At 44.2% G+C, this 16812-nt stretch overlaps 1 protein-coding gene across 5 annotated transcripts in view; it reads left to right on the top strand.

Moving 5' to 3' along the window:
• Window positions 1–16417, top strand: part of LOC135901251 (oxysterol-binding protein-related protein 6-like) — a 159775-nt gene extending 143358 nt beyond the window's left edge. For all 5 annotated transcript variants that reach the window (XM_065430974.2, XM_065430977.1, XM_065430976.1 and 2 more), the window contains exon 22: window positions 9486–16417. In XM_065430974.2, the coding sequence (XP_065287046.1) occupies window positions 9486–9606 (121 nt within the window). In that variant the 3' untranslated portion in view covers window positions 9607–16417. The remainder of the gene's footprint in view (window positions 1–9485) is intronic.
• The last annotated feature ends 395 nt before the right edge of the window (window positions 16418–16812 follow it).

Below are 16812 nucleotides of genomic sequence, written 5' to 3'. Positions count from 1 at the left end.
TGAGTCTCTCATGTCTGTTGACACCGAACCTTACGTAATCTGAATGTGTGCATGACGCAAATGGTGTAATACCTTCCAGTAGGCACGTCGGCACCATTGATTACGCTGGGCCCTCCGATGAGTCATGTATAAAAGCTGATGCACTTGACCCACAGATCAGATTTTCACCAATCGCCGACTGTGTTACCTGTTTTTCTGAGCATAAGTCCGCCCACTAAAAAGTTAGTTTCGTAGTTCACAGTTGTGCTACTGTGTTCATCATCACTACAATGTGACAATACAGTGGACTCTTGTTACAACGGACCCCGATAATCCAGCAAAAGACGTCCAGTTTATCAGAAGTCTGTCATATGCGAAACGTCTCACTTCCGAAACTTTCGTCGCGATGAAAGAGTGAGTGACAAACTTCGAAAGTAAAAAACAAGCAAACAAAAGTCGCAGTTTCGCCCGAAAGGCGAAGCATCGATTGCGATAGCAAATTAAGCAAGATAAGCACGGCAGCAGCAGCGAGCGAATTGACCTTCGTGCTGTTTCTTGCTTCAAGGCGAATGAAACATCGAAAGCACAGCACATATAAAGCTACCAGCACTGGGCGCACTTCGTCCACATTACAGATAGAGTTGAAGATGAGGCCCGCATGGGCACACACTTTGTTCACATCACAGATCACTTTCGAGATACGGCGCCAGCGTGGGCAAGCACTTTGTCCACATCGCAGATCGCTTTCAAGGTATACGGCGGCGGCGCCATAAGCAGCAGCCGCCGAAGTAGAACACCCTCTCTGTCACCCCCCCCTCCCCCTCCAATGGCTTGCGCGCGAATCAAGACTGCACGTTTCCACCCTCCGTTCCTATCTTGTGCGCGTGATATTGAGCTGTGATCATCGGCTGACCCTTTAACTCAGTTGTCAGCGCGTGTCGACACTGCAAAAGTATGTCTTATATGCCCGAGTTTAAAAAAAAATTGCCACAGATTTAGTTCGCTGTAGTTGATAGTTCGTTGTAGTGCAGTCCGTGAAAAGTGAACTTTGTTGCATTAATAAAGTAGGTAGAACAAACTAAGGCTGAGGTAGAACAAACTAAGGCTAAGGGTCCATTGTAAAGAGCGTAGACTGTATTATTGCACAATTGGGTATTACTAAACAACCAAGGAGGGAAGATAACCGATGGTCATTAAGGGGTACGGACTGGATTCCAAGGGAAGGGAAGCGTAGCAGGGGGCGGCAGAAAGTTAGGTGGGCGGATGAGATTAAGAAGTTTGCAGGGACGGCATGGCCACAATTAGTACATGACCGGGGTTGTTGGAGAAATATGGGAGAGGCCTTTGCCCTGCAGTGGGCGTGACCAGGCTGATGATGATGATGATGAAACAACCAAAATTGGTTGTTTAGTATTTTAGGCTTTGTTGGATTTTCTTTTCTTCCTTTTTCACCCCGTTAAGCTTTTTGCAATTACTGGAGCATTTTGTTTTCTCACCATGTGCTGCTGAACTTGTACATCTGGTCCTCGGTATTACAGGAATTTATTGTTGTGTCTATTGTGTTGTTACGTGTAATATTTCTGTGTTGCACCTTAATCCTAGGGTCGATTTTTTTTATTGCAGATTTAAATTTGTCAGAGAGGCCTATTTCCAATAAAAATTACCGTAATTTTTTTAGGATGACAGTAAAGTGAGAAAAAAAAATATTTTGCATTGGTATATATGTACTCTTTATTAATGAATAACAACAATAAATATAGGAAATAAACTTATAAGAATTAAAAAATTGATGCAATGTTATACAAATAGTTCAGAGGCTTAGAAAAATGCGGACATGGGAATATTTTGCAAGTCTCAAATGTTCCTGCTCTTACACTAATATTTACGTCCATAGCATAATCGAACTGCATAGGTGAGTGCACTCAAGAAAACTCGTCCAAAAGCAAAACTCGTCCAAAAAAGCAAAACTTGTGACAAACTTCCACTAATCTTCATCTTATTGCCAACCAAAGGCGATTAGTTTTCGTGATTGTCCAAAAAAGGAAATGCATGCACAGCAGCATCCTTCATATGCGCACCCCTGTGAGCAATAAGCTAGCCAGTAAGAGGCGGTCACCATTTGAGCAGTTAGTAACGAGATAACCATCAGTTTTCTGAGCTCAAGAAGCCCAAACCACCTGTGGAACAAAACCCAAACTAACCGCCGTGTGCCCGCACGCGCGCCAATGTGCGTGCGGTAGTAGATGATGATGAAGCAACATATACAGTGAAAGCTCGTTAATTCGAACTTCAATAATTCGAATTTATGGATAATTCGAACTGTACGATTTGGTCCGGCCAAGCTCCATAGAAGTCTATGTATAAAGAAGTCCGTTAATTCGAACGCGAGAAGGTTCCCTCACGGATAATTCGAACTACGCTCGCCTGGCACATGGCCAGAGAAACACGCCTACTGCCAACACACAAGGCTGCATTGCCTCGGAAACGGAGAGAACGGCGAGAGAAGGCAAAATCGGAAAAAAATCTAACCTGTGCGGGGTCAGCCAGAAGCCAGCGGCGGCTGTCGCCTCTCCGTTCTACGTAACCTCCGAGACTTCTTGCCCGTTGCGAATCCCGGAGGCTTTACAAATCCTGTACAGCTGCTAATGTTGTGCGGAGATGGCACGGCAAGCGCCAAAACACAGCGAATCAAGTACGTCGCAGCTGCGCTTGCAATCAAAAACCAACGAATCAGGGCCTTCGCCACCTTCACGTGTTCAGCGTCTTTGTCTCGGCAGTCTTCATCGGTTGTGCACCTCTGTTTTCAGATTAGGAGGTATCGGGCATCGCGATTCATTGTGATGGTGTTAAGCCTCGGCTAACGTTCGTTTCGGTGGACATCGGTGGTGGGGCACAGTCGGACCCAGAGCTTCGACTTGAAGATGGCGTGTGCCCGCAGCAAACGCCATAACTTTCTGACACGCCCTACTGCTTCCAAATCGCAGTGTACTGTTGCTCTCCTTCACTTTCGTTAGTTCGAACTTTCGTTAACTCAAACTGAAGCGGCTTCCCCTTGCGGTTCGAATTAACGAGCTTTTACTGTACTAGGCCCGAAATAAATTGGTGGTGCACACATGCACCAGATGGGGTGGTTCCCTAGTTACGGGACCCATATGTTTCCAGCAGCTCCTGGCCCCTGTCCGTCAGTGCAAGCTGAATCGGTAGGGCGGGGGCTGTATAACAAGGTCTCCCATCGCTCAAGGGGTTGGGGATTGGGGGTGTTGGTGGGAAGGGTAGGAGGGGGGGTCTTGAGTTCTGTGCACTCTGCCAAGACATGCAGCAGGGTGCTCTTTTCTCTTCTGCAAAAAGGATAGAGCATATCGCATTCCGCAGGGTACATGCAGTTCATCAGTACAGGATGCGCAAGTGATCCCGCCTGCGTCAGGATCGTCTGTTGTTGCCTGGTGAGTTCGGGGTGCGGTTCTGGCAGTCTGCACCTTTCCTCTCGGTACATCCGGGTAATGTCCCGAAAGCTGGTAACCGGGTGCGGTAGCTCTTCTGGCTCGTGCTCGGCCCGGATTGACATTTCTCGGGCATGGTAGTTGGCAATGGTGTTGCCTGCTACCTGCAAGTGAGCCGGGACCCACACGAGCTCTATGGCTCTTCCCGGAGGCTTGTGCTTGGCTAGAATGGCTCGGGTCGCGGAGGAGATTACCCCCTGCGGAAGCTTCTGTAGGCTGTCTTTGAGTCGGTGACTACGGTGTCCATGCTTGGCTGTGCGAGTGCGAGGGCCACGGCTGCTTCTTCGGCAACTGCGGGGTCTGTTGTCTTCAGGGACGCACTGACAATCAGCCTGTCTTTTGATGTAACCACCACCGCTGCACGGTCACTGTGTTTTCGGAGCGAGGCGTCCGCGTAGAGGACCCTGGGGTTCTCTTCCAGCTTTTGGGCTAGGGCTTTGGCTCGCGCGGTGAGCCTCTCGTCGTCCTTGCCCGGCGTCATGTTCCAGGGAAGGGGTTTTGTCTGAATGATCGTTTTCCAGTCTTCCGGAAGTGCCGTCTTGATGGGTACTGGCTCGTTCTGCCATCCTATCTTGCGTAGGTCAGCTCGTCCGTGTTCCGTGTGACTGAGCCGGATTCTCTGATTAGAGAGGTGGGCTTCGATGAGCTCCTCCACCGTGTTGTGGGCGCCCATGTCTAGCAGTTTTTGCGTGGACGAGTATATGGGCATGCTCAGTGCTTGTTTCGTTGCCTTACGAAGCATCGTGTTTAGGGTGTCCCTATTCGCCTTCGTCAGGTGGAGATACGGGGCGGAGTAGGTAACCCGCGACACGACGAACACGCGTACCAGGCGCATGGCATCATCCTCTTTAAGGCCTCGGTTTCTGTTCGATACCCTCTGAATCATACCAAGTATCTGTTCGGTTGTAGTCTTGATCTTTGTGATGGCGGCCTGTGCCTTTCCGTCGCTTTGAAGTAGTAGGCCGAGAATCCTAATCTGCTGTGTTGGCTTGATGGTCGTTCCGGCGATCGTGATAATCACGTTCAGTGGCAGTTCTTTCTTGGATTTTCCCGGTTGGATCATGAGCAGCTCTGATTTCTGGGGAGCGCAGCTCAGTCCGCACGACTTTGCGTACTCGTGCACGGTCGTTGCCGCCCGCTGCAAGACTTCCTCCGTCCAGGCATCGAATCCGGCTCGGGCCATCCACACCGTAATATCGTCGGCGTAGAATGCGTGGTCCATGCCTTCGATTTGCTTGAGTAGATCGGGCAGGGGCAGCAGGGCCAGATTGAAGAGCGGTAGTAGACGTGCCCATAGAGTTTCATGTTACTCTACATGCCGGAGCCAACAAACCATGCAATGAAAACCGAGAGAGAGAGGTGTGAGAAAAATATTCCCTGTATTCCTGCATAGTGGCAGCACATGCCAGGCAAAAAAATGCTAGGAAATTGGCGCACTTTTTAACCATACAGACGGTGCCGTAAATATACGGCATCAACCATTTTTTACTTGTTTGCGGCACCGTATATTTACGTCATTGACCCTAAAAGGGTTAAGTAACTTTCAAGCCATTTCTAAGGCTTTTCTCCTTAGCCTCCTGCATTTTTTTTTAATGAAAAATAAATAAATGAAATTAAGTGAAAGAAATGACTTCTTATACCACATGAAACAGATTTATGACAGTCTGTTTGAATAATTCATACACCTGTTCAATACAGACAGCGACTTAACAGGTCTTCAAAGAGCCAATTTGGAGCAGCCACTTGGTCATGTAATGCCCTATGTATCATATGTTTATATATACCGGGTGCGCAAGGTATTTGAGAACACTATTCCTTATCGCCATAGGCACCAGCAGGCTCATCATATCAATCTAGGCGTGCGGATTCTTGTTGGTTGACCCCTTATCATTCATACTGCGCAGTTTGTTCAAAGATGGAAGCGTACAGGTTGACGCAGGAAATGAAACGCCATGAAGTCCTCATCGCCCTGGCCGCACACCACAGCGTCATTGAAATTGCCATCTTTCTGAACGTAGCAAAGTCTTTCGTTTATGAGGCGCGGACAGAACTGATATTTTCTAGCGGTGACGTGGCATCTGTGGCTGCAGTCAGTGGTCAGACGTCGTCAGAACACCTGATTTTCTCCAGCGGCTGCAAGTCATCGTGAATGCGGGCCATTGCAAAGGAGTTCCAAGTCGCAGAGTCGACAGTCGGGCTCACTGTGCGCAGGGACTTGAGGTACCATTCCTATGTCATGAGGAGGGGGCAATTCATATCCGATAAAACTCGGGAGAATCGTCTGCTCCGGTCCAAGCGCTTGCTAAGCAAGCTGAAGAGACCTGAGGAGCCTGGAATGCTCTGGCTTTTTTTTTCGAATGAAATGACCAAGACCAAAAAGTTAACCACTGTAACGACAGGTGGCTTTGCGCAACCGCTGATGAGGTGCCTACAGTGATACACGCAAAATTTTCGTCGTCTGTGATGGTGTTAGCCGTCATCAGCAACAACGGTGACGTCATACCGCCACTCTTTTTTGCAGAAGGGCTCCGTGTTAATGCTGCCGCGTACGTGGAGGTGCTTTCCACTCTTTAAAGCTCTGGATAGAGTCTTTTTCGAAAGGAAGACTTTATGTCTTTCACCAAGATTCGGCTCCCGCTCACACTACCTGCGTCATCCAGGAATGGCTGGCTGACAACTTCTATGACTACGTCACTCCCAACTTGTGGCGTCCTAGTTCTCCAGATTAAATCCGCTCGACTGCTATGTCTCGTGTGACGTTGAGCTTAGTGCACTCTGCAAGGATGTGTGCTAGAGTGCCTTTTGATCGTCTGCAAAATGGGCATGAAGTGTCATGCTCTGTTGGGAACATCTTGTGCAAGAGCACGGGATGTGCTAGCGACCCCGCTTGCGTGCGTCGCACGATCGTTTGCTGCATTCGGCTGAGTTGCGGATGCGGACGGGGAAGCCTACATCTGCCGCTTCTGTAGATTTGGGTGATTTCTTTGCAACTTGTCACGGAGTGTGGTAGCTCTGGCTCGTCCTCGGCCCGGATTGACAGTTCTCTGGCATAGTGGTTGGCGAGTGCGTTGCCTTCCACGTGCGAGTGAGCCGGGACCCACACGGGCTGAACGGCTCGTCCCGGTCATTTGCATTTGGTGAGGATCGCTGGTGCCGCGGGAGAGATGTTCCCCTTGCAGTAGCTTGCGTAGGCGGTTTGGGAGTCTGTGACCACGGTCCTCGCTCCCGGTTGTGCGAGTGCGAGGGCCACAGCCACTTCTTCTGCTTTGGCTGTATTCGTCATCCGTATTGACGCGCCTGTGACCAGTTTATCGATGGTGGTGACGACCGCCGTTGCTCTGGTGCCATGCTTGGGAAGCGAGGCGTCTGCGTAGAGAACCTCGGGGTCCTCTTCCAGCTGTCGAGCCAGTGCTTTGACCCGCGCAGAGTGCCTCTCGAACAGAGTGCCTCTGTTCCGGGGGAGGGGCTTGGTCTTAATAATGTCTCTTCACGTTGTGGGGAGCGGCTCCGTTGTCGGTTGCTATTCAATTTGCCATCCTATCTTGCATAGGACGGACCGTGCTCTGTCCAGCTCAGCCTTACTCACTGGTGGGATAGGTGTGCTTCCACCAGCTCTTCCACCGTGTTGTGGGCACCCATTTCCAGCAGCTTCTGCGTTGACGAGTAGACTGGGATGCCCATGGCAAGTTTGACTGCTTTCCTTATCGTCGTGTTCAGCGTCTCGTGGTTCATCTTCGCAAGCTGGAGGTATGGGGTGGAGTACATTATGCGTGACACGATGAATGCCTGCACCAGGTGCAGTGTGTCTTCTTCTTTGAATCCTCTGTTCCGGTTGGTGACTTTCCGGATCCTGCTCAGGACCTGCTCTGATGTGGTCTTGATTTTGTTGATGGCTGCGTGCGCCTTGCCGTCGCTGCGCAACGGCAGGCCCAGTATCCGGATCTGCTGCGTTGACTTGATCTCTGTGCCTTCGATGGTGATAATTACGTTTGGCGGCGGCTCTTTCTTTGGTCTTCCGGGCTGTACCATGAGCAGCTCTGATTTCTGTAGGGCGCAGCTCAGGCCGCAGGTCGTGGCATACTCGTGGACGGTCGTTGCCACTCTCTGCAGGGCTTCCTCCGCCCAGGCATCGGACCCCGCGCGGTTCGTCCACACCGTTATATCGTCGGCTTAAAACGCGTGGTCCACGCCTTCGATCTGATTGAGTAGTTCGGGCAGGGTGCGCCAGCGTGTGTGTCAGAGCATGCATCAGAGGTTTTTGCGATCACGTGCCCAGCTGTATTTACATTCCTTCTCTGGCTCATCTCATTGCTCTCTGAAGCTGAAACTTGGCCTGGTTCCTACTTACAAGACTCTAAATAATTACCTGTCACGCTCTGAAGTACATGAGGTTTTGTGCTGTGATTACTGTGTCATTAGCTATGTTTAAAGCAGAAAAAAAAAAATCAACATTTTTTTGTCAGTTCTCCTTTAAGCTTTCTAGCAACATCAGCTTGTTGGCTGCAGTGTCTGCATCGCAGACTTTGCAGAATATATGGTGTTTAAGCCGCAAATAATTTCTTTTAACTGTCTTTCTTTGAATGTTTTCTTAATGATACATCACTGCATACATGGCTACGCACTGTGGACAAGACACAAGAACACGCTTCCACAGCCCAAAGGCCTTTGTTAATGCATGAGGAGAGATGTTGTTTACAACATGTACGCCACAACTTGTTACAACTTTGGGGCTAGTTTTTACTTTTGCACATGCCAAAACATTAGCAAATACACGCGACAAGTGTTACTTCTATGTGTCACAGGGATTCACTGGTTGCATACATTTTAGTGCTCCTCTTGTGCCTTTAATTTGAAGATTTTCTAGAAATACTGTTGGAAAAGGCATTACAGATAATCTAGAGGGGACTTCTTGGTCAGTGAAAGCTTTTTACCATGGCATAGGGTGTTCCGAAAGCTGCGAGCTTTGATCATCACGTTTAATTTATTGAGAACTGTACATTAAAAAGCTCCACAGAAACAGGAAATCTTATTTTAATTTTTTAATGTGATATTCATGCCCTGTTGGTTTCGGCAGTACAGGATTGTCACTGGTTACAAATAAACATCCAACAAATATAGCCAAAATTTCCGTACGCTAGACTTCTGTTAGTTTTACTTTGGATAATTCCGGTTAAGTCGATCTCTGCCGATGGTCCCAGCCAGCACCTTGGCATTTCTATGGGCCCAAACTTTCGTCATTTCGATTCTGAAATTGGCCTTTGCTGGATAATTCGAACTTGGCCAGTCAGCACACATGCACTTTACTCGTTTGGTGACCCCAATAGTGAGCTCTTTAGTAGCAGTGTCTGTCTTGGCGAGGTTTAGGGGACAGTGAATATGCTAAACACGTGGTCTCTCATTGAAAATGCCTATTTTTGGCCTACCCTAGCAAGATTTTCAAGCAATAACCATAGCTCACAATGTCTGATTACGGTATTTACCTGATTTTAACATGCACCTCTTGTTTTTTCTTCAAAAAATGATGCTGGAAATCACATGCATGGTGCAATCGGAGACAATGTCAAAACCAGCTTCGCGCTCTTGTATGCTTTACCACATGACATGACTGTATTGCGGTGAAGCTGAGTTTAAAAACCACGTGATGAAATTGACATTACAAAACCGGTCGCTATTGTGCAACACCTATTAGACCCTTGCCCACACTTTTTGCCCCCCAAAAATCATGTGCGAGTTCGATTTCTGCTTTGTTTAGGAGCTTTAATGTCATTTCTACATTAGTTTCCTACTTTGGACACATACAAGTCGGGCCTGCGTTTTATTCGGGGGTGCGTTAGAGTCTCGAAAGTACTGCCGAAGGAATGAGTGGTGTGTTCTACAGTTTTTCTGCATCTTGTATAATTTGACCTGCCAGATAATTCTATCAGTTTCATCGATCTCGACAAGGTCGTAATAACAACAACAACAGCAAAAGACATTGCGGTAACTTTTATTGCATTGCCATTTCAGAAAGGAGACAACGAAAGATGGAAAGGAGCACTGGACTTACACTCACAAATACTGGGAGACTCGCACAAACCCTGGCTTTGGCAGCATCCCATTTCCAGAAAAGCTTTGGGATCCTCTTTAACATAACAGCAGGGCTCACTCACGCACAGTGCCAGAGTGGTGGTAGTAGTACATGTGGATCTGTCTTGTTTTTTTCTTAATTGTTGAATTTGCATTCTTTCATTGCTGTGCAAGTGCACAATCTTTATTTGCACTGCTTGTTCTTTTTCTACTCTGAGGGTGTACGCCTGAATTCATTGTGTCACTAACTGTATGAGTGGCATTTTGTCGTATCGCGAGGTGACTACCTCCAGTACAGTGCACACATCGAAGCATGTTATACTGAAGTCTTTGTTGTTTATTGATTGATGCTTATCTGTTGGCACACATATCATGCGTATTCGGTGAATTTTAATTAGTGTTAACGCTGCTCCTACCCGTGGACTTTCATGCTGGCAAAAGAACTCCTGCTGGCAGGTGATAATTGCTGGGGCATTCTAGTTGTGTGATGCTTGTAAGTTTTGCATACTTTGAATTGTTAACATATATATATGCCACTTTAGATTGTTCTGTTTGGTGACTTTGACCTTGTAGTACCTTTACCAGGGGTCTGCAAATATTAATGTTGATTATTTTGTTTTCCTATACTTTGGTATTAATGCAGGGTTTGTTTGCTTGAAAAACATGGAAGACCTTGATTGGATTCATTCATTATATATACCATTTTGACTGGTGCATCAGTAGGTGTGTTAAATAGTTAGTGCCTGCTTTGTGAAATGGTCATTGAACTTTTATTAGAACAGCATTTTTTTCTCAATTTTACACACTAATAATTTCTCATTGTTGAACAAGATTTGTAAAAAAATTAAAAAAAAAAGTGCAAGACATTGCTGTAGAGTATGCCATCTGAAATTTGTAAATACAACATGATTACTTTTTATGTACTTTAACACTGTATTGTGGAACCAACAGTGCAAACAAACCAATAAGCACAAGACATTCAGGGGATAGCCACTATGCTTGTCAGGTTTTTTTGCATGTTTTCTGGAACTCCCAGAGTCATAAGATGACATTTGGGAGTAATTTTTGTATTGTTCAGTACTTGTGGATGCAATGGCTTAGTCACTGATATAAATGAGAGGGTGTGTGATTGCATGCTTATGCTTATGGACGTCCCAGGTTTTGAATGAATGAATATAGAATCATTGAATCTATAGTTCATGTAGAAGTGCAGTGTCATACAGTTATTGAGTTGCACATTCAATTCCTGGTCTTAGAAGGAGTGGAATGAAAAACGGCCAAGTACTTAGATTTAGCGAGAGAGCTGCAATGTGGGCTTGTTAGTTGTTCATCTTGAAACAAGTGAGTTGTAGCGCAGACTTGAGTTCACATTAAAATATGTGAAGTGGTCAAAATGAATATGAAGTATTTCACTACAGGATCTGTCAATAGGCCAAGCATTGCTTTGGGTACTTTAAACTTATCAAGCAATCATCACATAAATACCAAAGTCCCTTTTTTTTTCCATTTATGACTTGGGGAAGTAATTTTATATTCAGTGTAATGTTGGATTTTTACTTTCTGTTGAGAGTGTTTCGAAGAAAGAAAGAAAAAAAAAACAATTTTGATATTTGCACACCCCTGGTTTGTGGATACTGTTGAAGCGGCAAGATTTTACGGCACATTGAAGCAATGTGTTTGTATTATTTGTTGTAAGGATTTTATCATTTACTCGCTGCCATGTCATGAGATGCCAAGGACTACATTCTGCAGTGCTGGTGCGTGAAAACTGTTTTAAGTCAGGTTTGGGTTGCTGTTGAGACCCTCGAGTTTGCCTTAACATGTGGGACAGTCTTGACCAGGTGCACTGACTGGCCCACATTCTTACCTAGCCATGTACCATCCCGATACATGTGATGCTTCCATATATAAGTAGGCAAGCAGAGTTCAATGTCTATACTGCGGTAGTCTTTTGCTCTGTATAAAAACGAGAGGCAGCCACTCTTATACATAGACAGATAATACAGCTAGAATGAAGTTCACTTTTTTTTTCTCCTAGTGTTGATGAAGGGGCCCTGAAACATCCTTGCCCTCCTTTTCCCAGATGTCTGTCTTTTTGCAATCTTTCAGCGATATTGCATTGCAGTGCATCCAATGAAAGTTGTCAGTTGGTTTCCTTATATGGAAATGTAGAAAATGTTTGAAGTGCATTGATACGAGGTGAAAAGTTAATGGGTTCAGAGCATTCATTTTGAGGAACTTGTATGGGTCTCCAATTGTAGCTGCGTGCTACTTTCAGATAAATGGCAACTTTATTTCGCTAGCATCTTCCACCTTGTGAATTCGTGCAGTTCTGATTTGGTTTTTAAGTTTTCTTGAGCTTCTAGTTGTCAAATAATTCACCCTTGCCCTGCCATCTGCTAGCCTCCCGGTTAGATTAGGTTGTTGCAGTGACTGTCCTCAAAAGGCGGTGGTGTCGGGTTTGATCCCCGAAGCAGGACAAATTTTTCATCTGCGAAGCTTTTTTTATGATTAGCCTGTGTGGGTTTCCTTGGTAGGTTCATGCTACATTCAGGTGGATACCAACTTTCTCTTGCATGATTATACATGGCTGTATGACCAACTGGGAGGGTGCGTTGGTCCTGCCCCATATTCGGTGTGCTTGTAATGACAAGCAGAAATGAAAAGCCTGAATGACAAAGAAACTGTAGCATCAGTGAAAGGTGTTTCAGGGCCCCTTTAAAGGCTGCTGTCTGTAGCAGTCCCAGAGACAGATTTAATAGGGCTGGGCTTTTCTTTTTTCTTGCTTTGCCAGTTGACTTAATTGTGTTATGTTTGTAACCTTCAGCTGAATCCTGCAGGCAGGCATGTCAGTTGTGGTTATACATTCATTTTGAAGCGAATTTTGTTTTGTGAGTAAAAGACCACGCCATGTGGCTGTGTAGTACTTCTTAGTCCAAGGAATGTGGCTGTGCCATTAAGCCATGAGACACACATTACAGACACTGTGATTTGTTGAAGTGTTGAAGAGGAAGCTGGAATGCTGTCTCCAAAAAATAAAGTTGCACACAAGCCGAAATGTTTCAAAAATAGAAGCAAGTGGCAATAGAGATAGTGCCTCATGGTGAGAGAGAGCCAAACAAACAATTTTATTTGCACAGTCCGCTTATGGAAAGTGTGCTACAGTCCCTGAAGCATGTGGAGCACTGGCCACTCTTGAATGCATTTGTGCAGTTGAGTCAGTAATAATGGCAGTAATAAGAAAGCAGCAGTAATAATAATATATATATATATATAGTGTTAATTTGATGTCCTCTAAGCCTTTAGGCTGGAATTCTCCGTGTGACTATTGTATGTTTAAAAAGAAAAGAGGAATTGCTGGTACAGGTTGGAGACACGAAGGGTATTTTTATGTATTACATCCAATTCTGTTTCTCTACTTGAATGTCTATTGGGCAGTGGTATGTTGCATTCAGATCTGCTGAAGCATCTTTTCCTTTTGTAGAACTATTTGTTTGTTGACAGAAGCAGGTAAACTAACTGCAGAAAAATGTGTCTATTGTGTTGGACAATGTTACTTAAAGTGTATATTTTTCCTGAACTTGTCACATTTTAAACATTACTTTTTTCCAACATTTGCTTAGTGATGACAATTTTGCTAGTTACTATGCATTACCTAATTATTTATATTGTTGCAAGGTATGCTGAGGGCAAAGGTATAAGATCATGTTGATGGTGACTAACTTAGTCAACAAATTTCTATGTGCAGTTGGTTTGTTCAGACATAGAACTGTTCCAAGTTACTTTCATTATTAGGTACTGCCCTTAGTACTTCTGTAACAAGAAAAAAAAGTGTGCATATGATACAATTTTTGCAGTCATTGTGTTATATTTTGTTTGTACATTTGTGACAATCAGAAATAGTGATGTTCCATGATGACTATCAGGACATGCTGTAGACAATTCTTGGCACGCTTTGACCAAGGTTATTGTCAAGTGATGAGTAAAGCCTTGCTTAAGCTACTGTAAGAGCTTCAGTGATGCTTAATGATGTTTTGCTTGCTTGTTTTCTTTCTCTCTCTCTTTGGAGTGCATTTGATTCTAATAGACTCTTGGCCTGGTATTTACTTGTTGAGTGGCAACTGTTGCAGTTCTGAATGCTAAGAAATGCAAATGTACGAAAGAATTTGCGTCCATGGTCCCTGTGAAAGGCGACACCTCTGCTTGTCAAGTGATACACCTGAACTTGTAAAGCTCTTGTGAACAGGCATGTGTGGGGGCTTTTGTACTGTTAAAGAGAGCAAGTAACAGTGAAGGCTTGTGGTTTTTGTTTGCAAGAGGCACATACTTGCAAGCCTAAGTCTGTATACACTAAAAAAAAATTTACATCTTCCACACTTCTTGCTGCCACTGTGATGATGGAAGTTGTTGCTCTGCATATCCCTCTGAATCAAAGTCTAGCCTTCTGTGCTCTTGGATATCTGTGCAGTTGTTTTTGTCTTTAAAATGCTTGTGTTAGCTGAAAACATATTTTGGTAGCTGCACTCATTGCATTCTCTGAATGGCCTAAATGGGAATCAAAGGCTGGCCCTTGTGACTTCTTGTTTGAAATAGCTAGCATTTTTGTTCTCCTACTAAAAAAAATCTCTGTAAAATAATTTGTGTTCCCCATTTGCTGTCCTGGTTGGCATTTGTATAACAATGGTAAGGTGCACAAGTGTGGGTATGCACCCAACAGGTTTGGCGATTAGTATGACAGGGATGATGTATTCTTGCACATTTGGTGCCTTTCTGACTGAATATGTTTGTGCCACATTTCATTAGTTCTTTCCTACAGTGTTCTCCTATACACTAGTTCTCTTAAGCGGAACTTTGTGCATTATTCAGCTTAATGCGTGAATTCACAAGTGTGGTCCAGTTTCATTATGGACTGAAATTAAGTTAGTGTTTTTTGGTGCTTTTCAGGTCTTATAGTGTTCGCAAGTGTTTTGATCTGGTAGTTGTCAGGATGGAAATATTGTGCCACCCTGGCCTTGTTGGACGTGTTCTAGCAATTTATGGTGCACTTTGCTTTGCTTCTCAGTGCAGTAATGACTCAGAAACACCTTGATTACTGAAAAGCTAGATTGGTGAGGAGTGTTTATGCTCAGAAAGAGATCTGGATCGTCAACTGTGGCAAGAAAAAAAAAAGTATCGACTGTGCCGTTTTTAAAATATTTGTTAGCAGCTAGCGGTGAAGAACTCTAGTAAAAAAAGTTTATCACCTTGTGTGAATACTGAGCATAGCATGGTTTGTATAGCAAGGTTCTAGCTTATTGAGGGTTGTACTGTTTAGCGAGTGCTGGATGGGATTCCAGCTTGCTGGTTTTCTGCTTACATTTATAGGCTGAAACAAGCCTTAAAGATATTTTTCTGGAGACCACCATGTTCCAAGCTGAGCCATTTGCCAACTGATTGTTAAAGTTAGTTCTTACTTTGTCATTTTACAGTGCTTATATAGGCCAGCATACACATTTTTCTGGTGAAAACGTCATTCACAGTTAAGTCATAAGATATTTGATCCAGGTGAATTGTCATACCAGTAAATTGACATACAGCTACGAGGTGTACCTACTAAAGTGCTGGATATATTAATATTACATAAATTGTTCATGACTTGCATAGAACATACCTTTGCCCACTTGCCCACTTGCGGCATGTAAAACAGCTTGAGTGGCTTATCGCACTTTGGATGTTAATGTTACATCTGACTGCTTGACTATTTGGGCCAAAGTATAGCTAGGCAGTGATGGGCACCAACTACTTGCATGTTGTTACCCTTATGTGCCGCCCTTTCTTGTGGTTTCAACAACTAGTTTACTACTTTTCAAGCAGTGTAGTTGGGATGACCTAATGACTACTTTCTGTGCATTGCAAAAGCTTATATTGTTAGGTAATCCCTAAGCACTGTGCTTTACACTAGCTTACTAAATTAGTGCAAAATGTCACAAACACCAACACAAGCTTCACATCTGTTATATAGTTGTATTGTTTCCTTTAAAAAGTTGCAGAAAACATTTGAAGGGATTTTGTGCACACAAAGGGTATTTGTCCAGGCACCTACTCGGCATTCATTTGTGGTAGCAGATGTAAAATATCCAAGGGTCATGAAATTAATTGCATTTTCTATAACCTTTTGTTTTTGCATAATCAAGTGCCAATGGCATGTATGGTAGCTTAAAAGTAATTATAATATCAATAAAATTTTATTGCCAACAAAACTAAAATTATGAATTCGTGAGCTGAACCAGTGCATGCAGCTTATTTTATAACATCCACCTATGGGGAGGGGGGGGGGGGTGGCATCAGCATTAGTATTTAAGGTAAGCTACCTGTCTAATTTGTGCTTATGCGGCACAAGTAAGCATGTCCTGTGAAGACACTTTAACTCTGTTATCATCTAAAGCTTGAATGGCAAGCACATGTTTTGACAGAATTTAGGCAATACTTTAAATAAAGCCAGTCACTATATTGTCTCATCTGGAGTCCTGCTTAGTTGCCATGGTGTGTTATAAAGCTATTCTAGATTTAATCCCATTTAGCGATTTAGTGCAGGCGTGGAAAGGAAGGTGAAATGAAAGTTGACCCATACAGGGTATCTTGCATTGTATCATCTGACTGTGCTAGTGAAGTACTCTGCAGTTATTCCATACTACGATAGCCTTGTACAAATACTTTGACATTAAAGGTGCCCAATGTACTATTAAGAACAGCAATGGTTATCCATATACTACCATTGGGGCAGCAAGTGGTGCTTTTTTGCTGATAGTGTATAGGTCCTGAATTATCTTCCCTTTGCCAGTGCTTGGTGTCACCTCATCTTCATGGAATAATAAAACCAACTTGTAACAACACCTGCCAATCATCAGTTGTACAAAACAGAGAGGTGCCACAGCATTGCGCCTTATTTCACTGAGTCCAGTTAAATTTTTTTCAGTGGGTCTAGTCACCTACTTAGGAACTTCGTGTGAAACTTTTCAACAGATTTATTCTGGTGCAAGCATTGTGTTTAGTACAATGTAATTGTAGCATTGTTAACCACTTCCTTTCTTTGTAGTTGTTTTATGTGGGAACTAGATTTCCTTTTTTTTTACATGTTTGCATATTCACTTTTGCACAGCACTGCTTGCAACAATTTATTTCTACTTGTTTTGACATCCTTGACTAAACATGCTTTTTTTTCACTTTAATCATATTCTTGGGCCTCTCTTCTAAAATTGCAGCCTGTGATACACTTGGTTCCTCCCCT

This window comes from Dermacentor albipictus, chromosome 1 (assembly GCF_038994185.2).
Source record: "Dermacentor albipictus isolate Rhodes 1998 colony chromosome 1, USDA_Dalb.pri_finalv2, whole genome shotgun sequence".
NCBI classification, from domain to species: domain Eukaryota; kingdom Metazoa; phylum Arthropoda; class Arachnida; order Ixodida; family Ixodidae; genus Dermacentor; species Dermacentor albipictus.
Note: the sequence above shows the minus strand (reverse complement) of the source record. Positions and strands in the feature narration are given on the sequence as shown.